The following is a 25,383-nucleotide window of genomic DNA, read 5'->3' as shown; positions in this document are numbered from 1 at the left end:
AGAAGGGATCAACATACATAATGCTTTATTACGGTACTAACATTCTGTTGTTAACTAAAAGCTCTTTGGTGCAGACATATAGGTGCTGATTCAGTTGTTTTCCTTTTGTTCTTTAACAGTCGAATTTTCAGTGAGCTAAACCCTTTTGCTTAGCTGGTTTCCCCTGTTTTGCTCTTGTTTTTTTTTTTTTTTTTTCTTCTTTTCTTTTTCGTATGAATTTACACCTCAGCCCACAAATTTAGTGAAGAAAATTGATTAATAAAAATGGTAATTCAACATTCTTGAGTATCGGTAGTCAGTATCCTGCGCTGTCATATAATAATTGGGGATTTGTTCTTATCTCTTCTCTATGGAAGTCAGTAAAAGAACTTAACGTAGCAAAAATAATATTTAGTCTCTAAATTTTATTCACACAGTATGAATGAGTAAAATATACAAAAAATGAGAGAACGTTCACAAAATATAAATTCTGGTTACAAAACTGTTTTCGCAAGAAGACCTAACTTTCTTTGCTCAGAGTCTTTTTCAGCTAAGTTTTTCTAATAGGAAGTGATCTTACATGAGTGTGTGGAATCCTCTCACCCACATGGCTGAATAACTTCTCCACTTGTTATGGCTGCCTCTCTCCTCCCGTAGCCAGCCTGGATTCTCCTTATATTCCCAACTTTATCACACTTTAAACAATTAAGAGGCCTTGTTCATTTGTTTATCTTGTCCCTTAGGCCAAGTTATTTGAACAAAACATTTTAATAGTTCGTCTTCTTAAAATTCACTTAACCACAGATTATCTTATCCATTTTTTTTTTTTTTTTAAATCTGTTTCCCAACACATTCCCCCACTGAAATAGTATATGATTCGAATAACACCGTTTAGTGTGTGTCTGTCTTATTCTCAATTTTTTTTTTTTTTTTTTTAAATCTGTCCTGGCAGTGAGCTACTTAACACTGTCACAGAATGTATTAGATTCAAAATAATGTGAATCATGTTTTTTTAAAGCAACTGTGTTTGTTTACTTGTGGTTAATGACCCAGAAACGAAAGAATGACACTCCAACCGTTATTAGATGGAATGTTATGATTAGAATTATAGCGGAAGAAAGTGTGTTTTTCTGAAAAGTGAAAAGTGTCCTGTGATGTTATGTCCTCGTGAGAGTGCGATTGCCTGTGCGTAAATGTTATTGTTAGTGATTTAACTTGTGCTGATGTAGTGATTTCTCGTGTTGTTTGGTGCCTATAATGATATGATTGTGATGTCTCAGGTAGGTCCTATAGGTCCTATAATAATGAAATTAACGTAGATACTGGCTATATCATCTGAGCATAGGAATTGAATATTAGCCTTCCCCCCACAAAGAAGACTAATATAGGGCGGTAAAATATTCCTGCACACCCCAATTCCAGGAATATTTTTTTACCTCGGTCTATTGTAAGAGCATGATTTACTGACAAAAGAGGAAATTCAAATACAAACCCTCGTGACGCGACTCCCCAAAACGCCACGTTTAGTGAGTATGTTTCAACTCAATTTTCTCAGTCAGTACTGTTTATGGTTTGAAACTGAACAAATTATTCGAGCAAGATATACTTGTTGTGAAAAATGAATAGGATTCACCTGAAAATGATTAGTGTTTTTTTTTTTTTTTTTTTTTTTTTTACGAAAAACAAATGTTGAGAGTACCAAGGTTAATTATGTTAGTACAATATGAACGAAAACGAGAAACACAGGCGATAGTTTGAGATAAGTAAGCAAGTCTATAATTATGTTAGTATTATACGATCGAAAACGAAAGACGCAGGCGGTAGTTTGAGATAAATAATTAAGTCTACTGTGAGCGATTGTGTATAAGAAAACATGTATACTAGCAAACAAACACTATGCTAAACTGAAAAATTATTACAAAAAATTGAAAATAATTCGATATTGTTTCTATGACACAGAGAAAAACAACATATCTATTTGGCATGTCACATGATAGCATATGTTTGCCTAAGGAGCTATGTACCATAAGTCAAAAAATTAAAATATTAAAGAAATAAAAATCAAAATAAATTGTTGTATCATAAATTTCGTTATATCAATTACAAAAGGAATAGTGAATTCGTACCTCAAATTAAAAGAGTGAAATTAAACGAGTGGTTGCAATCTCTTATTGTCACAATTGACAATATTTTATTAATGAAACAACTGACTTACAATGGTAGTATAGTGGAATTTTGTGTAACAATATAAATTATTTAACAGTGAGCATCCAAGAGTACTGAATTCACAACCAGACATAGTATGTCAGATTAATTGTATAACAGATCATTATAAATTTACTCAATGCTTAACCAAACGGAAATAAGCTAAATATTTAAACATTCAAATCTGCCTGTCACTTTCAGAGACCCCCTAATTTCATGTCACATGCAAAATAGACAGTTAAAGTTCTCTGTAGTCATACTTTACCTCATTGCATAATTCGCTTGGTCTTGACCGGACAATGGTCTTTCTTGCGGCATTTGTAATTTCGTATTGTAATGTAATTTCATCTCAATGTGTATTAAAACTTCCAAAGTTAAAAATATAAAAGAAACAAACAGGATGAGGTTCCGTAAACGAACTTTCAAGAAAATGAAAGCTAAAAATGAAAGTGGAAATGTCCAAATAAATAAAAACAAAATAAGGAACTGCATATAGGTGAAAAGCCGAAAACAGAGTATATAAACGTAAGAAATTGTAAACAATGGGTCAGTTTTTGGTCATTCATTGGCAGTCAGTCAGAACAGACAGAGTCGACCATTAGAACCTAATCAGGATGGACCTCAGCCTGTACCGCTATAACCTTCTGTAAGTACTTATTAATTATGCCGAGAAACAACGCATAAGAAGTTCGTGCATGGAGGTCTTCTATTTTTGTTAAATCTGTAATTTCTATATTATTGTCATGGCCTTCTTTATGTACTACGCATTATTGTCATAACTATTCCTTTATGTAACTAGTTTCATTAAATTATCAAAATGCATAAAAATAGTATTATCCTACTACCGAGTATAACAATAAGCAATCTCCCATAATCACTTATTACAAATAGCAACAAAAACCATTATTTTAAGTTACGAAACATGGCTCCCAAATATTAGGCGAATTGCACAAAAATGAACTTCTTGTGTTTTGTTTTCTTTGCGTAATTTATAGCTACATTTGGTTAACAATATTAGCACTCTGTAGATTTCATTCATTTAATTCCTATTATTATACTGTGTATAGTGTTCACGAGCTTTCTCTTAAGTTTTGTTTTGTTTGTTTGTATAATGCCAAGGGCTAGAAATACCGCAATGGCAAATCAACCTATAACTGTTTCTCCTGTTCCTACAACATTAGAAATTTTCTCAGGCCTTCCAGGAGAATCTGCTGAAAAATTCATACAGTCATTTGAGCGTTGGGTGTATTATCAAATTGGTCAGATCAGAAAAAGGTGCAGATATTTCCTCTTTGTTTGTCAAACACACCGCTGTACTGGTTTAAGTCAAAAGATGTACACTTAACCTTAAATTGGACAGATCTCAAGAAAGCCTTTTTAGAGCAGTTTTCGAGTTCAGATCCTCAGCTCACAGTGATAGATAAATATAGGTCAAGGGTTCAATTACCGGACGAATCTCTTTTGTCATACATATATGCGAAGCAATATTTAAGTAAGCAACTTCCTCGCGAATTAACCTTTACGGAGCTACTTTCTGATATTGTTAGTGGGTTGTTACCTAAGTATATTGTGGATTTCGCTCAGCGTTCAATTGCATCATTTGATGCCTTAGTGGCGCAGGCAGAAACTTTACAAAGGGCTGAACTCTTGGCCCAAAAGCGGTTACAATCCCCTGTGTTAGAAACACCTGTTAAATCTCCTGTTAGCTCAGTAGCACCTTCGGAAGACGCTTTACAGACAATAATTTCAAAATTAGATTCACTCACGCTTTTACACAACACAATTCAAAATGCTGAGAGTAGAACTCCCACAGTGGCGTTTGCCACCAGTGAACCCTCCCCTTTTTCAAGGTCTAGAAGCAAGTCACGCAACCGTGAAAGGTCATCCACGCCGCATAGATCTCCTTCGGCATCCAGTAATCGGCACAGATCACCGTCGGCAAATCGTCAGTGCAATCATACATGTTCTACATGTGGATACCAGGATCGAATCCAATCCACGATACAAACAGTAACTAGTGCTTCTACAAGCCAAAACCAATCACCAAATTCACAATCGCGTAACACGCAACCTCCGCATCGTGGTTCACGCGGTAGAAATCGTAACAAACGTGGTTCACAGCAACAGTTTCATTTACCTTCCCCAGCTTATCCTTATGCAATGAACCCAGTATTCTTACCTCAGTACCCTCCGTTTTATCCCTTTACTCCTTTTCCCTCCCCTTCCTCCTATAGGAATCAGGTTCCCTCCCATATCTCACAAAATTTTGAGCAAAAAAACGAGTAAAAGCGGGGGCCCTAGCCCCCTCACTCCCTTCAGTAGCAGCACCGACAGACTCGCAACCTTCAGTACCGGCACTGACAGCCTCTCACCTTGTAGTACCGGCACCTTCACCTTCAGTCCCCTTCGTACCGGCACCTACACCGTCAGTTCCTTCAGTACCGCCGCCTACACCTTCGTTTCCCTCAGAACTGAAACCCTTCTCCTCAGTTCCTTCAGTACCCTCAGTACCGCCACCTACACTTTCAGTTCCGGAACCTTTCCCGTCAGTTCCAGTACCTACCTTACCAGTCCCTTCCCACCTCCCTAGAGTTCCTACTCCTATAAAATCTCTTTCGAGTAACGTTCCTTCACCTTCCTACAATTCCTTAGCGGTGACATCACTTCCCTCAGCAGTTCCACCACCTCTACCTCCCAGTACCTGTCCTAGAGGGATCCATCTCCCTGATAATGTCCCTCCTCATTCTTCTTCATCCCCCATCCGAGGTTCCTCTCCTTTTCAAACTTCTCCCTCCTCCCAGAAGTCGTCAGCTAAACAGACGACAGTACAGGTTCCATTAAGATTTCATAGACATTTACCAATGATAAATGGTTAGATAGAAGGTAAAACGTACCCACTTCTCCTTGACAGTGGCTCAGAAGTGAATCTCATTTCTGAATCTTTACTACCACCAACTGTAAAACCATTTTTTCTAAAAACGACACTTACTGGGATATCTGATATTGAGCTAGAACTAACAAAGGCAGTAACATTAAGGGTATTGTTAGGTAACCACTCCTTTACTCTTTTGTTTCGAGTATCCCCCAATAACATCCATTCCTTTGCTTCTTTCGAGTCAGTTTTTACAAGATCATAGGGCCCATATAGACTATGACAAACAATTTCTCACACTTCACAGGTTTGGCATTTGCCCCTCTCACCCCCGAAATAGTACGCAAACTGCTACTCTATCTCCAACTCTTGTTAACAGGGTTAAATTAGCATTTAAAACTAGATATAGCACGGTTATTCCACCGGGTCAAATGCGTTTTGTACCTTTATTATCCCCTACTCGGAACGCGCATACTACTTTTTACATAAACCAGCCAAATTTTAAAGAACTTCAAAAATGCTATACGGCTCATGTTATCCTTCATTCCTCAAACTTGTGTATTCCATTAGTTAACTTAACATTCCGTTATGTTAAATTTAAACGAAACACAGTAATAGTTTCGGGCATTTTCTTCTCACCAGACAAAAACAAAGTGAAAGTGCACACAGTTAGGAAGCTTTACGACCCAACACCAGAGCAGGTAGAAAAAAGGAAAACAGAGCGTTTGGAGAAAATAAAACCATATATAGACTTAAGTAAATTCAGAATCAATGAAGCTCTTCTCCCCCATCAGAAACAGCGACTTTTAGATCTTCTTAGTAGACATGTCACTTGCTTTCAGTGGATTGATACTAATTTTTCCTCTATCGATGCTTACGAAGTATCTTTAGACTTAATAGATAGAGTACCATTTAAAAATCCCCAGTTCGTCATTCCGCATAAATTGCGAGACAAGGTGCGCGAGAAAGTTATACAGCTTATTAATAATGGGGTGATACGTAAGTCAGACAGCCCATACCAAAATAACTTGCTTGCAGTTCCTAAACCAAACAGCGACGATCTTCGGCTAGTTTTGGACCTCAGAGTTTTATGTAAAAAATCGGCTAGAATTTCTGATGCGATGAGCGGTGTCACTGACACGCTAGACCAACTTAGTCATGCATCATTTATGGCATCTTTGGATCTTGTATCTTCCTTCTTTCAATTGAACTTGTCTAAGGAAGATCAAGATGCTACAGCATTTTCAGTTCGAGATCTTGACTTACCACATTCGCAGTATTGTTTAACAAAAATGCCACAAGGACACTCCAATTCCACCTTAAATCTTAGGCGTGTATTAAAAGAAATTTTTCAACACATTCCACCGTCGCAATTGGTATTGTATGTCGATGATTTCCTTAGTATCGGACGAACATTTGAGGACCTCTTAGACTCATTAGACAAAATACTCACCCTGGCAGAAAAATATTCATTACTTTTCAGTTTAAAGAAATCTGTCTTTGGGGTGCAAGAGGTCGAATTTTTGGGTCATGTCATTTCAAACGGTAAAATGAAACCCAGCCCTGCAAAAACTAAAGCCATTCTAGCTTTGCCACGTCCGACTACGGTCAAACAATTGAAATCTTTCTTGGCAATGGTAAATTACTACAGAAACTTTTACGCAAACCTGTCATTAATGGCAGCACCTCTTTATAATGCGCTAAAAGGCAATCTACGAAAACTTCATTGGACGGATGAGATGACGTTGGCGTATGAGAAAATTAAAACAGCTATTACTCAAGAACCGATATTAGAAATATTTTCAACTGAAAATACAGAGCATTTACTAATGACTGATAGCAGTTCACTGGGAATCGGTTCAGTGTTAATGCAAAAACGCAACGATTCTACCATTTGGCGCCCCGTCGCCTATGTATCTGCGCGCCATCCCGCTTGCGTTAAACCACTACCTATATATGAACAAGAGTTATTTTCCATTTACTATTCCTTACAAAAGTTTAGAAAGTATTTATTAGGAGCCCCATTCACAATATTAACGGATAAATCAGCCTTGTTAGCTCTTAGAGACACTGCGAACTTATCCCCAAAACTTTTACGATGGACAGATTTTATTTTTCAATTTCAATTTAAATTAGCCTTAATTAAAAGTTCACAAAATTGTATAGCTGACCTATTGTCACGACAACCTCTCGAATTTGATAGTCAGGACTTACACCTAGTTGAACCAGAATCCCACTCCCTTCAACTCTTGGCCCTCACTAAAGACACGGATATTGCTGAGTTACAAAGGCAGGATAGGTTCTTTTCGAAAATTATTCATGTCTTACAAGTAGATGACGAGCAACATCCCAAGTACACCACGTGGAACAAACAATTCTTCTTCAAAGATAACATTTTACATCGCCGTTACTTTTACAATAACAGTCACCAAGCATTATTATGCATCCCGAGTAAATTGAAAAACACAATATTTGAAGAATTGCATACATCTTCTACAATCCATCCAGGTTTTCAAAAGATGTACTTGTTAATACGTTCAAGATATTTTATTCCTAATTTGAAACCGTGGTTGTATGCTAAAATATGTGGTTGTCTTGACTGTGCTAGATATCGACGGGCTTATACAAAAACGAACATACACGTTCAGACTTATCCACCCATGACGTTATTCCAGGCCTTCTACATAGATGCTTGTGGAAAATTACCCACCAGTCATGATGGGAAAAATTACTTTTATGTCGCCATTGATGCTGCGACATCGTTTGCCATAACGAAGGCAGTAGCTAATATCACAGCTAATACATTCATTGAGTTTCTCATGAACGACATCATCATTCCACTGGGAACTCCCCAAGTAATTTATTGTGACCAGGTCTCTGCTCACACCGCCTTAAAGACAAAGTAATTTTTGAAAGCATTAAACATTGAAATTAAGTACTGTCTCCCTGCTGCTCATCGCTCCATTGGAAAAGTGGAAATAAAAATTCAAAATTTACAACAATCGCTTAGGTTTTTGACACGATCGGATCAAACCCATTGGACTGATCATCTTCAAAAGGCCACCGCCAGTTGTAACCAGACTCCCTTAACGCAACTTGGCGTCTCAGCATTTCAACTGGTCTTTGGACTATCCCCAACCTTCCCCATCGATCAATTACTCAATATTCCCCGTGAAGACTTAGACAATCAAACCCGATTGGCTGAACTTCTAGAATTACGTTCCCTGGTTAATTATAAACGAAACGAACATTTTGAAAACATGAAACAAAAAGTTGAGTCTGATAAAATTCCTACTGTCTTTTACCCACAACAGTTAGTTTTAATTAAAAGAATTCATAGGAAAACAGGACAGTCAGACACACTTTTGCCCGCCTTTCATGGCCCTTATAAAATCATTCAACAGCTAGATGCAAATTCCTATTTAGTGGAAATTGATAATAGTCAAAAACCGATAGCAAAAGAAAGATTAAAATTGTATATCCCACCACCAGAACCCCAGGATCCGGCATTCGTTCTGAAATACAAGCAATTTCTTAAATCATAAAATCCTTGGAAATTCCGTTGTCAAATGGCATTCTCACATACAAACAAATGACAATACAATATATCCATATAATTAAAATAGACAAGTAATTCCAAATAAATTCATTTCGCGTTTTACAAACTCCCAATTCATTTATTTTCTTTTTCTAAAAAAAAAAAGAAAAAAAGAAAAAGAAAAAAACACGCATCAATCCTTAAGAGTCCGATCTCCCTACTTTTTCGCTAAAATCCTCCCTGCAATAACCAAACCCTCCCTTCTTGTTGTCGATTCTACATCATGCATCACAGCTCACACGCAATCTCTCTTGCATTCAGCACCCTGACTCTAGCATTCCATAGTTCACATTTCTCCCCCCACCACTGCACGATGACCTGCCTTCCTCTGCTGCTACAACACTACCACTCTCCCCTCGCGCTGGAACTCCCAAATACTCCCTCATTGCTTGCATACAACCCCCCTCCCCTACCTCTCAGATCACTCATTGCTCTGCATTCCGTTACTAACATAGATGCTAAATAGTGATTCAAGGTTAGCACCACTTTTACTTTCACACTGTCGGTCTGACGTCATTAGCATAACGTACAATTGTTTACATTTCATATTATAACAAAAATATATTAATAAATCAATAAATAATCCCACTACTACAAGACAAAGAAATTTTCAGCAGATCTTCATCGTGTTTTAAGTTACGTTGTGTTTATTATTAATTTGCTTATACAAACATTCAAACAAAACAAAAAAAAAAAAAAAAAATCACACGGGTTGTGAACACTAGATTTCATATTAGGTATCTCCATCTAAATTTCCCTCCTTCTAACTAGTGCTAATATTGAGTAACTAAATAAAGCTTGAAAGTCCTTACTCCCACAAAAGACAGCACTCCATCCCTAACACCATACCCTTTACTACAACCCTTTGCTTGATACCGTTTGTGTTGCCGTTCCTGCTACCAGAAGACGCTATGGCCAGCCAGACGTCCTGTTTCCAGAAGACGTTGGGATCGCTACCTCTTCCCATACATCAGCCAAGTTCATCGCAGCAGACGCAACCACTCTTCAAGCTGCATTGAAGCCGCAGTCCTGTCCACCAGGGCACAACCACCACAAGTTCATCGCAGCAGACGCAACCACTATTTAACCTGCAGTGAAGCCGCAGTCCTATCTACCAGGTGCATAACCAGCAAAAGTTCATGGCCGCAGATACAACCCCTCTTCATGCTGCAGTTGAGTCGCAGTCTGGTTCCTAAGGTACACACCAAGTAAAAGTTCATCGCAGCAGATACTACTACCCCAGTTGTCCAGCTGATGTTCATCGCCACCGAAGACACCAATTCAGGAATTGTTGCAACATGGTGTCCAGTTCCCCATTACCACCAAAAAGCCCAAGTTCATCAAAGCAGATGTAACATCCTTACAGCTGCAGTTAACAACCACTTCCAGATACAGCTGAGATCGTCGTCCAGCACATCATTCATGTGGACCTCACAGAAAAACGACGTTCCAGTAAGAAGTCTCCAACTTGCATTGCTGTGTGTAGACCTCTCCAGTCCTGGCTCCTTTCTTCATATCTGGAAGACACCTGTTACCTTCCAGCAGACGTTTCCAGGTTCTTGCTTATGGTCTTTGGTTCGAGGACATACATGGATTCATCTCTTCCCTGTGCTCCCCTTGTCCTTTGAACTACCATACTCAGCATACTTACGATGCTTAGACATTGTTCGTGCGAAGTGTGAATTGACAGTAGACAGCAGGCTTAGAACTGATATTGTTCCCTGCCATGCACGAGAAGATTGGTTTTTACCATCGCAGATTTTTTCAGTGACTGGCTCAGTGGAAAATTCTTCAAGAAACACTCACTTCTTAATAAAATGGACTGGTTTGATATCCAGCATATAGTGTTGTGTATTGAAGTTTTGTTTTAGTGTATTATTTTATATATATATTTTCATTACAGGTGAAAAACCACTGCCTCTCCAAGTACGAAGTTGATTGAGATGTATTGCATTTTGTTCTTACAATAAACCTTCAGTGCTCCTCGCTTCGTACAGTGTTCCACAAGCCGGCGTTATATAGTGTTGAACACTCCAATGTGTATTAAAAATATATTTATATCTAAAGTAAGGAGAGAGCATACAAGTAACCAATGACTTTAAAAAGCACTTGGTTCATTTAATTTTTTTCCCAGAAGAGGAAATGTAATGTAATTTCATCTCAATGTGTATTAAAACTTCCAAAATTAAAAATATAAAAGAAACAAACAGGATGAGGTTCCGTAAACGAACTTTCAAGAAAATGAAAGCTAAAAATGAAAGTGGAAATGTCCAAATAAATAAAAACAAAATAAGGAACTGCATATAGGTGAAAAGCCGAAAACAGAGTATATAAACGTAAGAAATTGTAAACAATGGGTCAGTTTTTGGTCATTCATTGGCAGTCAGTCAGAACAGACAGAGTCGACCATTAGAACCTAATCAGGATGGACCTCAGCCTGTACCGCTATAACCTTCTGTAAGTACTTATTAATTATGCCGAGAAACAACGCATAAGAAGTTCGTGCATGGAGGTCTTCTATTTTTGTTAAATCTGTAATTTCTATATTATTGTCATGGCCTTCTTTATGTACTACGCATTATTGTCATAACTATTCCTTTATGTAACTAGTTTCATTAAATTATCAAAATGCATAAAAATAGTATTATCCTACTACCGAGTATAACAATAAGCAATCTCCCATAATCACTTATTACAAATAGCAACAAAAACCATTATTTTAAGTTACGAAACAGTATAGACCATTCCATTGCGATTCTAGATACAGGACCCAGAATGCAGAATGCAGAATCAGAATCCCGAATGAATTTTTAGTTGCAAATGTGTTGGGAAACAGATTTTAAAAAAAAAATGGATAAGATAATCTGTGGTTTAAGTGAATTTTAAGAAGACGAACTATTAAAATGTTTTGTTCAAATAACTTGGCCTAAGGGACAAGATAAACAAATGAACAAGGCCTCTTAATTGTTTAAAGTGTGATAAAGTTGGGAATATAAGGAGAATCCAGGCTGGCTACCGGAGGACGGAAGCAGCCAAAGACGAGGGAAAAATTCACTCATGTGGGTGAGAGGACACCTAACATTCATGTAAGACCTTTTTCTCTTTGTAAAATCTTAGTTGGAGAAGAATCTGAGCCAAGTAAGGTCTCTCGTGTATAATATTTTGTGATTACGAAATTTACTTTATTTCAATATAATTTTAATGTGTTTTTGCTTTTTCATATAATCTCTCTCAGTGTTAATAAAGTTTGCTTATCGATGGCCACGATAAGGACAATTAGAAGTCCCCGATTTTCACCTCCCAGTGTTCGAAGTGAGACCACAATCATTCAAGTGGACATTATGTTCACCCCCCAGTGTTTTTCACAGTGTTTAGTGTTTGTCAATTTATTCAATGTTTATTCGAACTGAGAATTTTAAAACTAATGACATACGCTAAATGTACTGTTCAGGAATTTTTCTTCCAGTTGGTGGGGTAATGCAATGAAACCATGAACTGAGAATTTTAAAAAATCATTTTTCCATAAAAAAAATATAATGGCAATTTGGTAGGTGAAGATGGAACTAAGTTTTCTGTAATATTTTAACTTTTGGATACGTGCATAACATTATTTTTAAAAATCACAAGGACAGGACTTGTAATCAAGAAATGGTTGGAAGCAGAAGCAAAATAGTCAAGAATCACCTGTAGTCAAATAACATTGCTTGTCAGCAGTAATTAACAATTCGGATAAAATCACGAAAAAGATGAAAGCAAACCTCAGGGTAAATTAAAATTCAAAAATACTTATTTTTACATCATTAGATAACAACAATATTTTGTCAGAAAATGTAATTAGGACTTTGCTAAGATTTTGTAAATTTTTATGTTGGCTTTTGGCAAAGTTAAAAGGAAAAATAATTAAAGCAAACAAGGACAATAGTCCATATAAAATGATCAAGTTTGCAACTAAAAATTCATTCGGGATTCTGATTCTGCATTCTGCATTCTGCGTCCTGTATCCAGAATCGCAATGGAATGGTCTATACGAAATTACAAATGCCGCAAGAAAGACCATTGTCCGGTCAAGACCAAGCGAATTATGCAATGAGGTAAAGTATGACTACAGAGAACTTTAACTGTCTATTTTGCATGTGACATGAAATTAGGGGGTCTCTGAAAGTGACAGGCAGATTTGAATGTTTAAATATTTAGCTTATTTCCGTTTGGTTAAGCATTGAGTAAATTTATAATGATCTGTTATACAATTAATCTGACATACTATGTCTGGTTGTGAATTCAGTACTCATGGATGCTCACTGTTAAATAATTTATATTGTTACACAAAATTCCACAATAGTACCATTGTAAGTCAGTCGTTTCATTAATAAAATATTGTCAATTGTGACAATAAGAGATTGCAACCACTCGTTTAATTGCACTCTTAATTTGATTTAAGAATTTACTGTCCCGTTAGTTAATGATTTGATACAATTTATTTTGATTTTTATTTCTTTAATATTTTAATTTTTTGACTTATGGTACACAAACTTGATCATTTTATATGGACTATTGTCCTTGTTTGCTTTAATTATTTTTCCTTTTAACTTTGCCAAAAGCCAACATAAAAATTTACAAAATCTTAGCAAAGTCCTAATTACATTTTCTGACAAAATATTGTTGTTATCTAATGATGTAAAAATAAGTATTTTTGAATTTTAATTTACCCTGAGGTTTGCTTTCATCTTTTTCGTGATTTTATCCGAATTGTTAATTACTACTGACAAGCAATGTTATTTGACTACAAGTGATTCTTGACTATTTTGCTTCTGCTTCCAACCATTTCTTGATTACAAGTCCTGTCCTTGTGATTTTTAAAAATAATGTTATGCACGTATCCAAAAGTTAAAATATTACAGAAAACTTAGTTCCTTCTTCACCTACCAAATTGCCATTATATTTTTTTTATGAAAAAATGATTTTTTTTAAATTCTCAGTTCATGGTTTCATTACAAAATGTTCAATAAAAAAAAAACTTCAAATATTCAAAAGAAAAAATGATTTACGTGAATTATATGTTATATTGCTTCCTTCTAAATTTAGGTGGAAATAAAATAGGACTATTTTTTTACTTTGCCAACTTTGTGCAGAATCTAGATGATGAGAGCGAGGAAAGGCATGTTGCTGTGATTTGGCTTTGTTCTACCCGAATGACCTGGATGGCGTAGAATTACAAGTATTTCAGGATTATAAGGATATAATCCGTTCACTAAGGTGTGCTCAGAAAGCTAAAGAGCAACTTGACTTTCCCCACAAGTCATACTGATATATGTATCTTTAATGGGGATTGAAGCTTACAAAGTTTGGCAATCGCTCTTCAGATTTCGATAACACTAACCATATCTGTCGCATCGTATGAAAGGTCTTTAGTAACATGAAGCGGATAAAATCATACTTGCACTCCACAATGAGTCAAGAAAGACTCACGAATCAGGACAATCTTTCTATCGAAAATGAAATAGCATCTACTTTGGATTTTGATAATATAGTTGAGACTTTCGCAGCTACCAAAGCAAGGAAGGTAGCATTCTGGATGCTGGTTGCAGTGGCGGATCCAGGCGGGGCAGAAGAGGAATCTTTCTTATTTTATATATACTGTATAAATAAAACCCATCCCAGAGTTTGAAGCTCTTAAAAGTAGCTCGTAAGTAGCAGTATGACAACCTACCTCCCCCCCCCCCCAGAAGTCGGTCCTGGATCCGCCCCTGGCTGGTGGAACACAGGCTTTCAACTGTAGACAATAAAAATACAAAAGTATCAAAAGAATAATAAAAAAACCGTCAAGATCCATCAATTGACCGGTGACGGGTGGTAATGAAACGTAGGACGGTGCAAAATGTAGCAGAATTCTGTGCTCACATATTTAATCTATGATATATCTCCAGCTATTAAATATATTCAGGATTTTTTGTTATATTCCAATACTAAGTGTGTTATTAGTAAGGGGTAATGGAAACAGTCATAAGTGACAGTATATTAATATGACTGAATTATTGAATACAAAATAAGTATGAAATTTGGAAACAATAATAAAAAAGAAAAGCAGGAGAGAAACATTCTAGTCTAGTGCTTAACTATTCAGTGGTTTTTCTCCCCCCCCCCCCCAAAAAAAAAGTGAGACTAAATAGATCATATATTATCACTGAAGAGAAATCTAGTAAAATATAAATGAAGAATTCACGCAGGAGAGAAATCTATTCTGGCCATTATTTACTGATATTTCGGTTTAAAAAAGTGTTTAAATATCGTGTATGAGCAGAGGGGACAGACCGAACGTTAAAGTGAATAGGACTAATTGTAGGAAAATATCTAATCAAATAAAGCCCATGTAGCGTAAATTCAGACAGGTAAGAAACCATGAATAAACTTAACCACACGAGAAACTGCACCGGAGAAACACCAAAGGCGAGAACCAAACAAGAAAAATTTAGAAAACTTAGAGCTTACATTTAGAAATTGCTTCGGTTATATTATTATGTGCAATTATTTCAATATCAGCTCATTGTTACACTTTGTACGTAAATTTGACTCTAAATGTGTTATTAGGAGCATTACTTCCACTATTCCATCTAATTATAGTACGGCGAGTACGCGTTCAAATTAGGATAGTATAATTTAGGTGTAGGATAAATTCTGGATTCTTTGTTGTTATGTTATGTTTGTTCTTCAGATTATGTATTTTTGTCGTGGGTTGTAGTTTCCGTTACCTTGTATCCCTAATCCTTTTTCTATCATGTCCCTTGTTTAAAAATGAATAAAAAAAAAAAGAAAGAAAAAATATGCAATAGTAGCCCTTGTCCGGTTTTATTTTCAGATACCAGCCTCAAGGCGGGTTTGAGCATTAAAAAAATAAACATGGATGCTGAATGTCACCCCTATTTATTTAATATACCCCAAATTAAAATGGTTTAAACACACACACCTACAGGAAAGGGGGGAGGAGGAGTAAACGGAAAGAATGATTATGTAAAGTGAATGTCAAAAATAGCAGTGTGTAAATCATGATTGTTCGAAAAGGGGCCCCGATCTACTTCACTAGCCCCGGGCCCCAGTTTGCCTTACGCCGCCACTGGAGTACAGAGAGAAAGATTTGATGTAAGCGTGATGAGAAATATTTTCGTTCTGAGCTGATAATTCGTTGAGATGGAACACAGATTCCAATGAGCTAACTGTGGCCCCGTGCCAAACTCGTAGAAAAAGAGGAAGAAAAAAAGCTTTTTTTTAAATTTATGAGAAGGCGGCAACAGTGTTATTTGTCGACGCAGAAGGAAATATTTTCACATGTACGCTAGATATTGGATACAATCATGTAAAAAAATAAAGGGCGAAAATTCAATACCAAGTGAGAAAAAATTCCGAACATGTTTCTTACGAGAATCGCCCTATACATATTTTTGGAAATATTTTGGTCTACCCTAACGCCCCTGATTGGCAAAGAAATATAAGCCGTACCTATTTGAAAAGTTAATGGGACAGAGATTCCAATGAAGTAACTTTTGTGTACGCCGTGCCCATGTAAAAGAAGAAATTTGGGGAAAAAATACATTTTTTCGAAGCTTGTGGAACTATGGCAGCACTGTTATTTGTCGTACGCTGGAAATAAATATTTTCGCAATTACGCCTGTCATTGGGTACAATCATGTAAAAAAAATGAAAGACGATAGTTCAATACCAAGTGAGAAAAAAAATTTCAAACGTGTTTCCTACGAGAATCACCCTGTACATATTTTTCGAAATATTTTGGTCTATCCTTATGCCCCTAATCGTCACAGAGATATAAGCCATATTTCGTTGGAAAGCGTATGGGACACAGATTCCAACAAGTAACTTTTGTGTTCCCGTCCCCAACCTGTAAAAGAAGAAGAATTGAAAAAATACATTTTCTCGAAGTTAGCAACACTATTATTTGTCGTGCGCAAGTATGGCCATACACAGGATATCATTAGATAGGATGTTTATTTATCTTTAGTGATACCACTTTTTATGCTTGTGGCTTCTTTTGGGAGAGGGATTCCCTCCCCCGCATGCTGTGGGGCAGGGGGAACTGAAACATCCAACTCCCCCCCCCCCCTACCCTTCCGCTGCTGGACCCCCGATGTAGACGAATACACACCCATTGAAAAGTTTCACCCTTTCTGAAGAGATAGACACCTAAATCATCTGTCTAGGTTAATTAGGAGCGGAGCGATGACTCAACCCCTGTAAGCGATGTTCAAAATATTCATGAAGTTGAAAATCAATGTGCTGTGCAGGATCAAGGGAGCTGGGAGGCGGGCAGATTTGAGGCTTATTTTGGGGAGGGGGATGAGACTCATATTACAGTAGATGAATCTTATTTCTGAGGTGAACCTGTTGTATATTATATATCAGGGGGGATAGTAAAGGTTTACTGCCCTCCCATTTTCCTGGGATTTGTGCCTGTATCTACAGCTAAGACAATTTTCCAACATGAGGAGGGGGACATAACCTTCTCTGCCACTTATTGCAGTTTGTGTCCAAGTAGCGGGAGCGGAATTAATGTAGATTGATAAGACCTAAGTGCGCCAGGACACGAAGTTCAGCTTGAAATGTTAAAAAAGACGATTCTTTTTTAAAAAATGAAACAAGTCAAGGGACATCAATTTCATCTTACTTTCCTTTCTGGCAATTGGACGTAAATCGTCATATTTTTCCCCAAAAAACACATTTCAAATAGGATTATGGGGTGGACAGTCCCCCTGTTGCAAGATTGGGGGACTGTCCATTATCATTCCATTCCTCATTATCATTCCCCCCCGGGAATTGCGCCAGTGATTATGGTTATGCTATATATTAGTATTTAGAAAGTGTAAAAATGGAACTCATGTTCCTAGAATCACGAATATTCCTTGCTTCGTGTATCAGTGTTGTATTTAGTATTCCAGTGTAAATTGTATCGCATTCGTATATAACCTTATAAATACCAAACACTATCCTGTATATATTTCGTTTAACGTCCCACGTATATGCACAAAGGCTAAGGGAGACAGTGATGATAATGAGGAATGATAAAAGTGGAAGGGGAACAAGAGAACCCGAGGAAATCCATGCACATAGTACTTGTACACCACAACGTCCAGTTGCTGGTAGCTGGGGTCGGAGCAAAGACTTTACGCTGCGAAATAATGGATCTGGATAAAGTAAGAACAGACTTGTAATTAATTCGTTAAAAAATTAACAATTATTTTTTTTTTAAAAATTAAATTAATCATTGATTTTTTTAAAATTTTAGTTCAATCAATTAAATTTTCCAAAAGTTAATTTTTAGTTCAAATTAATTTTAAAAAATGTTAACGATTAAAGATTTTTTTTTTTTTTGGAAATAAAAAATGGATATTTTAGTCGTCGTCTTTTTTTTTTTTCTTTCTTTTTTTTCGATTTATTTCAAAAACTTCCTGTTGGTTGTAAACAGTAATTTCCTTTATGGTGCAGGCCGCCTTCTCAAACTGAACACTGTGACCTTAACTTATTTTTGAAATTTTGATCAATGTTGCCGTTGTTTAAAGATGGTTAAACCAGCAGCTGTAATAGTTTCCATTTGATTCAGCTTAATCTTTTGAGAATAACAAGGATTTTTGTTTGTCATTACTCATTCTCCCTCATACACAGAAATGTAGTTGAACAGATATTTGGGGTTGTTTGAGATTTGTTCCCTTGCATTTTTGTTTCTTGACACACTGGTTAGACCAGCTTATTATCTGGTAAGAAGGTCGGTGAGAGAGTGAGTCCAGCGGGCGGTGGTCAACAACAATAAAAAAAAAAAATAAAAAAAAAGGCACGTGTCGAATTCACTGATGTTGAAGATCTGTGTCCTCTTTCTTAATGTTTGTGACCAGGAACACAGAAATAAATAGAATAGCCACTACCCTCCTGAGCGACGGGGTTATCCGCCTTTATAGCCAATGATACCAATTAAGGTATTGTGCAGTTGCTGACTAAATTCTTCATAGTTATTCTTTTTCTTTATATAAATATATATTTTTACTTTCGCTTAACTGTTAATGTGTGCCTGATCAAGTTTTTAATGCACATCACGGAAAACGTTTTTGAGATTAGAGAAGAGGGAAAATGGCTTCCATTATTTCCAACAAAAAGATTTTTTCTCATCCACATTGGTTGTAAAAGTAACAACTCTTGTGGAAGCAGGTGGCGCGTAAGTGCTCCGAGGTTCACCGTGGAGGCAGTTAAGCAACACGCATTTGCATGTATTATCTGCGTACTTATCTTAGTTGTGCAGGAGAAGAGACAAACATAGTTTTTATTGGAGAAAAGTGAAATTTTGCTAGTCCGTTAATTAAAGTGTTCTAACCAAGGTCATGTCAGTTGTTGTTAAATAAGAAATGTCGATTGCATTCGGATTATTATTGTGGACTTCATTTAGGTTTATTTATAGACTGGTTAATATTTGTTAATTTAGGTTTATTAATAGGTGGTTAATATTTGTTTGAGGTAATTGAGGTTGTAGCTCGATGTGGGCTTAAATGAAGTAACGGTTGTGATGTATATCAAGTCTTAATAATTACCTATCAACTGAGATTTAAGATGTGTATTACTTCGATGACCTATATTTTAAATATGGCTGAGTCAGGCGGTGGTCTTAGGTTATGGAAACCCTTGAGATGTATTACTTTAAACAACACTATACAAGGAAGCGACGAATAGACGTTAGAATAGAAGAAAGTGTAACTTAAATGAGAGTTGGGCAGTATTCTTTGGAATAATTGATAAGTTCAGAGAAGAAATAATATGGAGGAAGTTATCTAGAGATCCCTTTCATACGTAGCCTTGCATTCACTTGTTCGAGATTCTTGGCAGAGGGTATTGGCTAGCCATTGCTTCTTGAACCGGGAGGATACGGAAACCTCTCTATGTTAATATGAAATAATGTAGGTTTTTTGTATTAGGGTAATAATTAAATCATATACGTAACTTGAAGAAGTAAAGGAACAATCTCCCTCGAATCTTTGAAATTTAAATAGTACTGGAAAGTTGTGTAAACATGAAGGTTTTGACCATTTTTTCTCCCACTTTCTCCAATTTAAGTTAATGCTTTTAAATTAGAGAAGATTAGTATTGTATTAAAGAAGCTTTCACACCGTCATAGTCCAATAAAAATATCACAAAACAACAATCTTAGGTTCGATCCCTGCTGGAGATTTCAGGTTGAAGTGTTGATTTGACATCTGACGTACACAGAATTTGAATCCCCAAAGAAAAAAAGATTTTTATTGAATTTCCAGTCAAAAACGATCCACTTTTATTACGTTCAGTTCTTTCGTAAATGTACCAATGAGTGCGAATTCATTTTTAGCTATATCATTCGTCTCGTATTGTTTTTAAGAAAGAAAGGAATTCTCTTCCAGGCAGTTACAGGACTCTTGCGCAGACCAGATGGTGAAGAAGTAAGGCAGAAGTTTCCAATTGGTTTCCTTCCTCTGGGAAGAACGAACACTGTGGGGCGATCGTTATTTCACAAAGACTCTGACTATGTGAAAACACTTGCTGAGGCCACAATGGCTGTTGTTCGTGAAGTGCTAAGACCCGTAGATGTAATGAAAATTGAAGTGTTAGAAGAGGTATGTTTGATTTTGTGATTTCTTATTTACGCACTATACACCCTCCATTCCAAAAGAAACCGAACTTTTGAAAACAAATAGTACCACTAGTGCCATCTGTTGTAATATTTTACCGGTAGATGGCGTAGTCCCTCATTGACAACTGGTATAAATGTCATGACATTTGGATGCACGGCAACAAAGTTATTGCGTTTCAACTGTCAGTGTGTTGTGTACATCGGTCGGAAAATGAGTTTCAAACAACGAGCTGCAATTGAGTTTTGTGTTAAATTGGGTAAAACTTTTAGTGAAACGCACCAAATGCTACAAAATGCATATGGTGATGAGTGTCTATCCCGTACGCAAGTTTACGAGTGGTTCAGGCGATTCAAATCGGGTAGAGACGCTGGATGATGACGAAAGATCAGGCCGTCCCAGAACCGGATTATCGAAAGAAAACATCGAAAAAGTGCGTGAATTCATCAAACATAACAAAAAATCGTCGGTGAAAGTTATTGAAATGGAATTAGGCATTCCTCAAACAACCGCATACCGCATTTTAATCGAAGTTTTGGGCCTTAAGAAGGTTAATTCGCGGTTTGTACCACACAAACTCACCGAAGACCAAAAAGTTGATCGATTGCGCATTGCAAAGACATCGTTAAAAGTGTTCGGCAGGATCGAAACTTCTTGAAATCGATTGTAACTGGTGACGAGACGTGGTGTTTTGAATATGAGCCCGAAACAAAGCGGCAAAGTGCTGAATGGAGAGCGCCGGATGAAGGAACACCCAAAAAAAGTCGCTTGGTGAAGTCAAAAGTTAAGGTGATGCTGATTTGTTTTTACGATTCAAAAGGAATTATCCACAAAGAATTTGTTCAGCCCGGCCAGATAGTCACTGGAGAGTTTTACTTGGGCGTCATGAAGCGTTTGCTGGCAAGAATTCGTCGTATTCGGCCCGCAGTTGGACTCTTTTGGACGATAATGCACCATCACATCGTTCGCGACTTGTAACTGAATTTTTGGTCAAAAATCACATTATTCGGTTGCATCATCCGCCCTATTCACCAGATCTCGCTCCGTGCGATTTCTATCTGTTCCCGAAACTGCATTTGGCGATGAAAGGAAAGTGGCACGCATCGATTGATGCCATTGAGAAGGCGACGACCGCCGTCCTAAAGACCATTCCAATAAAGGACATGGAGAAGTCGTTTGACAATTTGTTGGAGCGTGCAAATATGTGTATCGATGCAGAAGGGGAATACATTGATTAATAAAAATGATTTGTTCCAAAATGTACATTGCTTTTTGTTTTTTTTTTTTTTTAAACGTTCGGTTTCTTTTGGGATGGAGGGTGTATATTGTAGTTCGTTAAATGCTTATGAGGGTTAAAAGAATATATTTTTAGCGAGTAAAGTATCTTGTAGACGTACGAAATATTCAGAAATTAAGTCAACAACCCTGGTTTAAAACAGGTTAAAAAAATAGTTTAAAACAAAATAAGTAAAGAAAGAAAGAAATTGAAAACAAAAATGGCGAAACAATGGCTATTTTTATTAGGTGCAGTGACGACTTAATCTAATTAGAAAAATAGAGACTTCTTTGTAGTTTTGTCTATTTTAAAATTTTCACCACAGACCTTCAATAAGTGTGTTCGAAAAAGCTTGATAAACACTTATTTGTGTTATCTTTATTTCCGACCTTTCATATTATCGTTAATTTTCTATTCATTATTAAAACAATATGCACAATTTGTGAAATTATGCTTATGAAAGCTAGTTTTGTTTGTGTATACATTTTTTAAAAACTTTTTTCTTATGGTTTCTATTCAACATATTGTTTTCTAATGAATGATGTTTAGTATTGATAAAACACTCCGAAATTCCGTGCAAGATATTTTCCTATAGATTACAAACCTAGGAAGCATGAATGAGAGTGATTTATTAAAATAAAAAGTATTTTCTGGATATGTCCCTCGTATGAATGAATGGTTCAGAGCCAGAGTGAACCTAAATGATTCGTATTTTTATTTACTTCTTTCACTGATATGAAATATTTTCCTATAGATTACAAACCTAGGAAGCATGAATGAGCGTGATTTATTAAAATAAAAATATTTTCTGGATATGTCCCTCGTATGAATGAATGGTTCAGAGCCAGAGTGAACCTAAATGATTCGTATTTTTATTTACTTCTTTCACTGATATGAAATATTTTCCTATAGATTACAAACCTAGGAAGCATGAATGAGAGTGATTTATTAAAATAAAAATATTTTCTGGATATGTCCCTCGTATGAATGAATGGTTCAGAGCCAGAGTGAACCTAAATGATTCGTATTTTTATTTACTTCTTTCACTGATATGAAATATTTTCCTATAGATTACAAACCTAGGAAGCATGAATGAGAGTGATTTATTAAAATAAAAATATTTTCTGGATATGTCCCTCGTATGAATGAATGGTTCAGAGCCAGAGTGAACCTAAATGATTCGTATTTTTATTTACTTCTTTCACTGATATGAAATATTTTCCTATAGATTACAAACCTAGGAAGCATGAATAAGAGTGATTTATTAAAATAAAAAGTATTTTCTGGATATGTCCCTCGTATGAATGAATGGTTCAGAGCCATAGTGAACCTAAATGATTCGTATTTTTATTTACTTCTTTCACTGATATGAAATATTTTCCTATAGATTACAAACCTAGGAAGCATGAATGAGCGTGATTTATTAAAATAAAAATATTTTCTGGATATGTCCCTCGTATGAATGAATGGTTCAGAGCCAGAGTGAACCTAAATGATTCGTATTTTTATTTACTTCTTTCACTGATATGAAATATTTTCCTATAGATTACAAACCTAGGAAGCATGAATGAGAGTGATTTATTAAAATAAAAATATTTTCTGGATATGTCCCTCGTATGAATGAATGGTTCAGAGCCAGAGTGAACCTAAATGATTCGTATTTTTATTTACTTCTTTCACTGATATGAAATATTTTCCTATAGATTACAAACCTAGGAAGCATGAATGAGCGTGATTTATTAAAATAAAAATATTTTCTGGATATGTCCCTCGTATGCATGAATGGTTCAGAGCCAGAGTGAACCTAAATGATTCGTATTTTTATTTACTTCTTTCACTGATATGAAATATTTTCCTATAGATTACAAACCTAGGAAGCATGAATGAGAGTGATTTATTAAAATAAAAATATTTTCTGGATATGTCCCTCGTATGAATGAATGGTTCAGAGCCAGAGTGAACCTAAATGATTCGTATTTTTATTTACTTCTTTCACTGATATGAAATATTTTCCTATAGATTACAAACCTAGGAAGCATGAATGAGAGTGATTTATTAAAATAAAAATATTTTCTGGATATGTCCCTCGTATGAATGAATGGTTCAGAGCCAGAGTGAACCTAAATGATTCGTATTTTTATTTACTTCTTTCACTGATATGAAATATTTTCCTATAGATTACAAACCTAGGAAGCATGAATGAGAGTGATTTATTAAAATAAAAATATTTTCTGGCTATGTCCCTCGTATGAGTGAATGGTTCAGAGCCAGAGTGAACCTAAATGATTCGTATTTTTATTTACTTCTTTCACTGATATGAAATATTTTCCTATAGATTACAAACCTAGGAAGCATGAATGAGAGTGATTTATTGAAATAAAAATATTTTCTGGATATGTCCCTCGTATGAATGAATGGTTCAGAGCCAGAGTGAACCTAAATGATTCGTATTTCTATTTACTTCTTTCACTGATATGAAATATTTTCCTATAGATTACAAACCTAGGAAGCATGAATGAGAGTGATTTATTAAAATAAAAATATTTTCTGGATATGTCCCTCGTATGAATGAATGGTTCAGAGCCAGAGTGAACCTAAATGATTCGTATTTTTATTTACTTCTTTCACTGATATGAAATATTTTCCTATAGATTACAAACCTAGGAAGCATGAATGAGAGTGATTTATTAAAATAAAAATATTTTCTGGATATGTCCCTCGTATGAATGAATGGTTCAGAGCCAGAGTGAACCTAAATCATTCGTATTTTTATTTACTTCTTTCACTGATATGAAATATTTTCCTATAGATTACAAACCTAGGAAGCATGAATGAGAGTGATTTATTAAAATAAAAATATTTTCCGGATATGTCCCTCGTATGAATGAATGGTTCAGAGCCAGAGTGAACCCAAATGATTCGTATTTTTATTTACTTCTTTCACTGATATGAAATATTTTCCTATAGATTACAAACCTAGGAAGCATGAATGAGAGTGATTTATTAAAAATAAAAATATTTTTTGGATATGTCCCTCGTATGAATGAATGGTTCAGAGCCAGAGTGAACCTAAATGATTCGTATTTTTATTTACTTCTTTCACTGATATGAAATATTTTCCTATAGATTACAAACCTAGGAAGCATGAATGAGCGTGATTTATTAAAATAAAAATATTTTCTGGATATGTCCCTCGTATGAATGAATGGTTCAGAGCCAGAGTGAACCTAAATGATTCGTATTTTTAATTACTTCTTTCACTGATATGAAATATTTTGCTATAGATTACAAACCTAGGAATCATGAATGAGAGTGATTTATTAAAATAAAAATATTTTCTGGATATGTCCCTCGTATGAATGAATGGTTCAGAGCCAGAGTGAACCTAAATGATTCGTATTTTTATTTACTTCTTTCACTGATATGAAATATTTTCCTATAGATTACAAACCTAGGAAGCATGAATGAGAGCGATTTATTAAAATAAAAATATATTCTGGATATGTCCCTCGTATGAATGAATGGTTCAGAGCCAGAGTGAACCTAAATGATTCGTATTTTTATTTACTTCTTTCACTGATATGAAATGTTTTCCTATAGATTACAAACCTAGGAAGCATGAATGAGCGTGATTTATTAAAATAAAAATATTTTCTGGATATGTCCCTCGTATGAATGAATGGTTCAGAGCCAGAGTGAACCTAAATGATTCGTATTTTTATTTACTTCTTTCACTGATATGAAATATTTTCCTATAGATTACAAACCTAGGAAGCATGAATGACCGTGATTTATTAAAATAAAA

At 35.8% G+C, this 25,383-nt stretch overlaps 1 protein-coding gene across 2 annotated transcripts in view; it reads left to right on the top strand.

Moving 5' to 3' along the window:
• Mulk (acylglycerol kinase-like protein Mulk) overlaps positions 1-25,383 on the top strand; it is an 85,930-nt gene that overhangs the window by 16,585 nt on the left and 43,962 nt on the right. For both annotated transcript variants that reach the window (XM_081770035.1, XM_081770036.1), the window contains exon 4: positions 20,075-20,287. In XM_081770035.1, coding sequence (XP_081626161.1) covers positions 20,075-20,287 — 213 coding nt within the window. The remainder of the gene's footprint in view (positions 1-20,074; positions 20,288-25,383) is intronic.

Source organism: Thermobia domestica, chromosome 8, assembly GCF_964235325.1.
Source record: "Thermobia domestica chromosome 8, izTheDome1.hap1.1, whole genome shotgun sequence".
NCBI lineage: Eukaryota > Metazoa > Arthropoda > Insecta > Zygentoma > Lepismatidae > Thermobia > Thermobia domestica.
The sequence above is the reverse complement of the archived record's forward strand: the minus strand, read 5'-3'. Positions and strand labels throughout refer to the sequence as shown.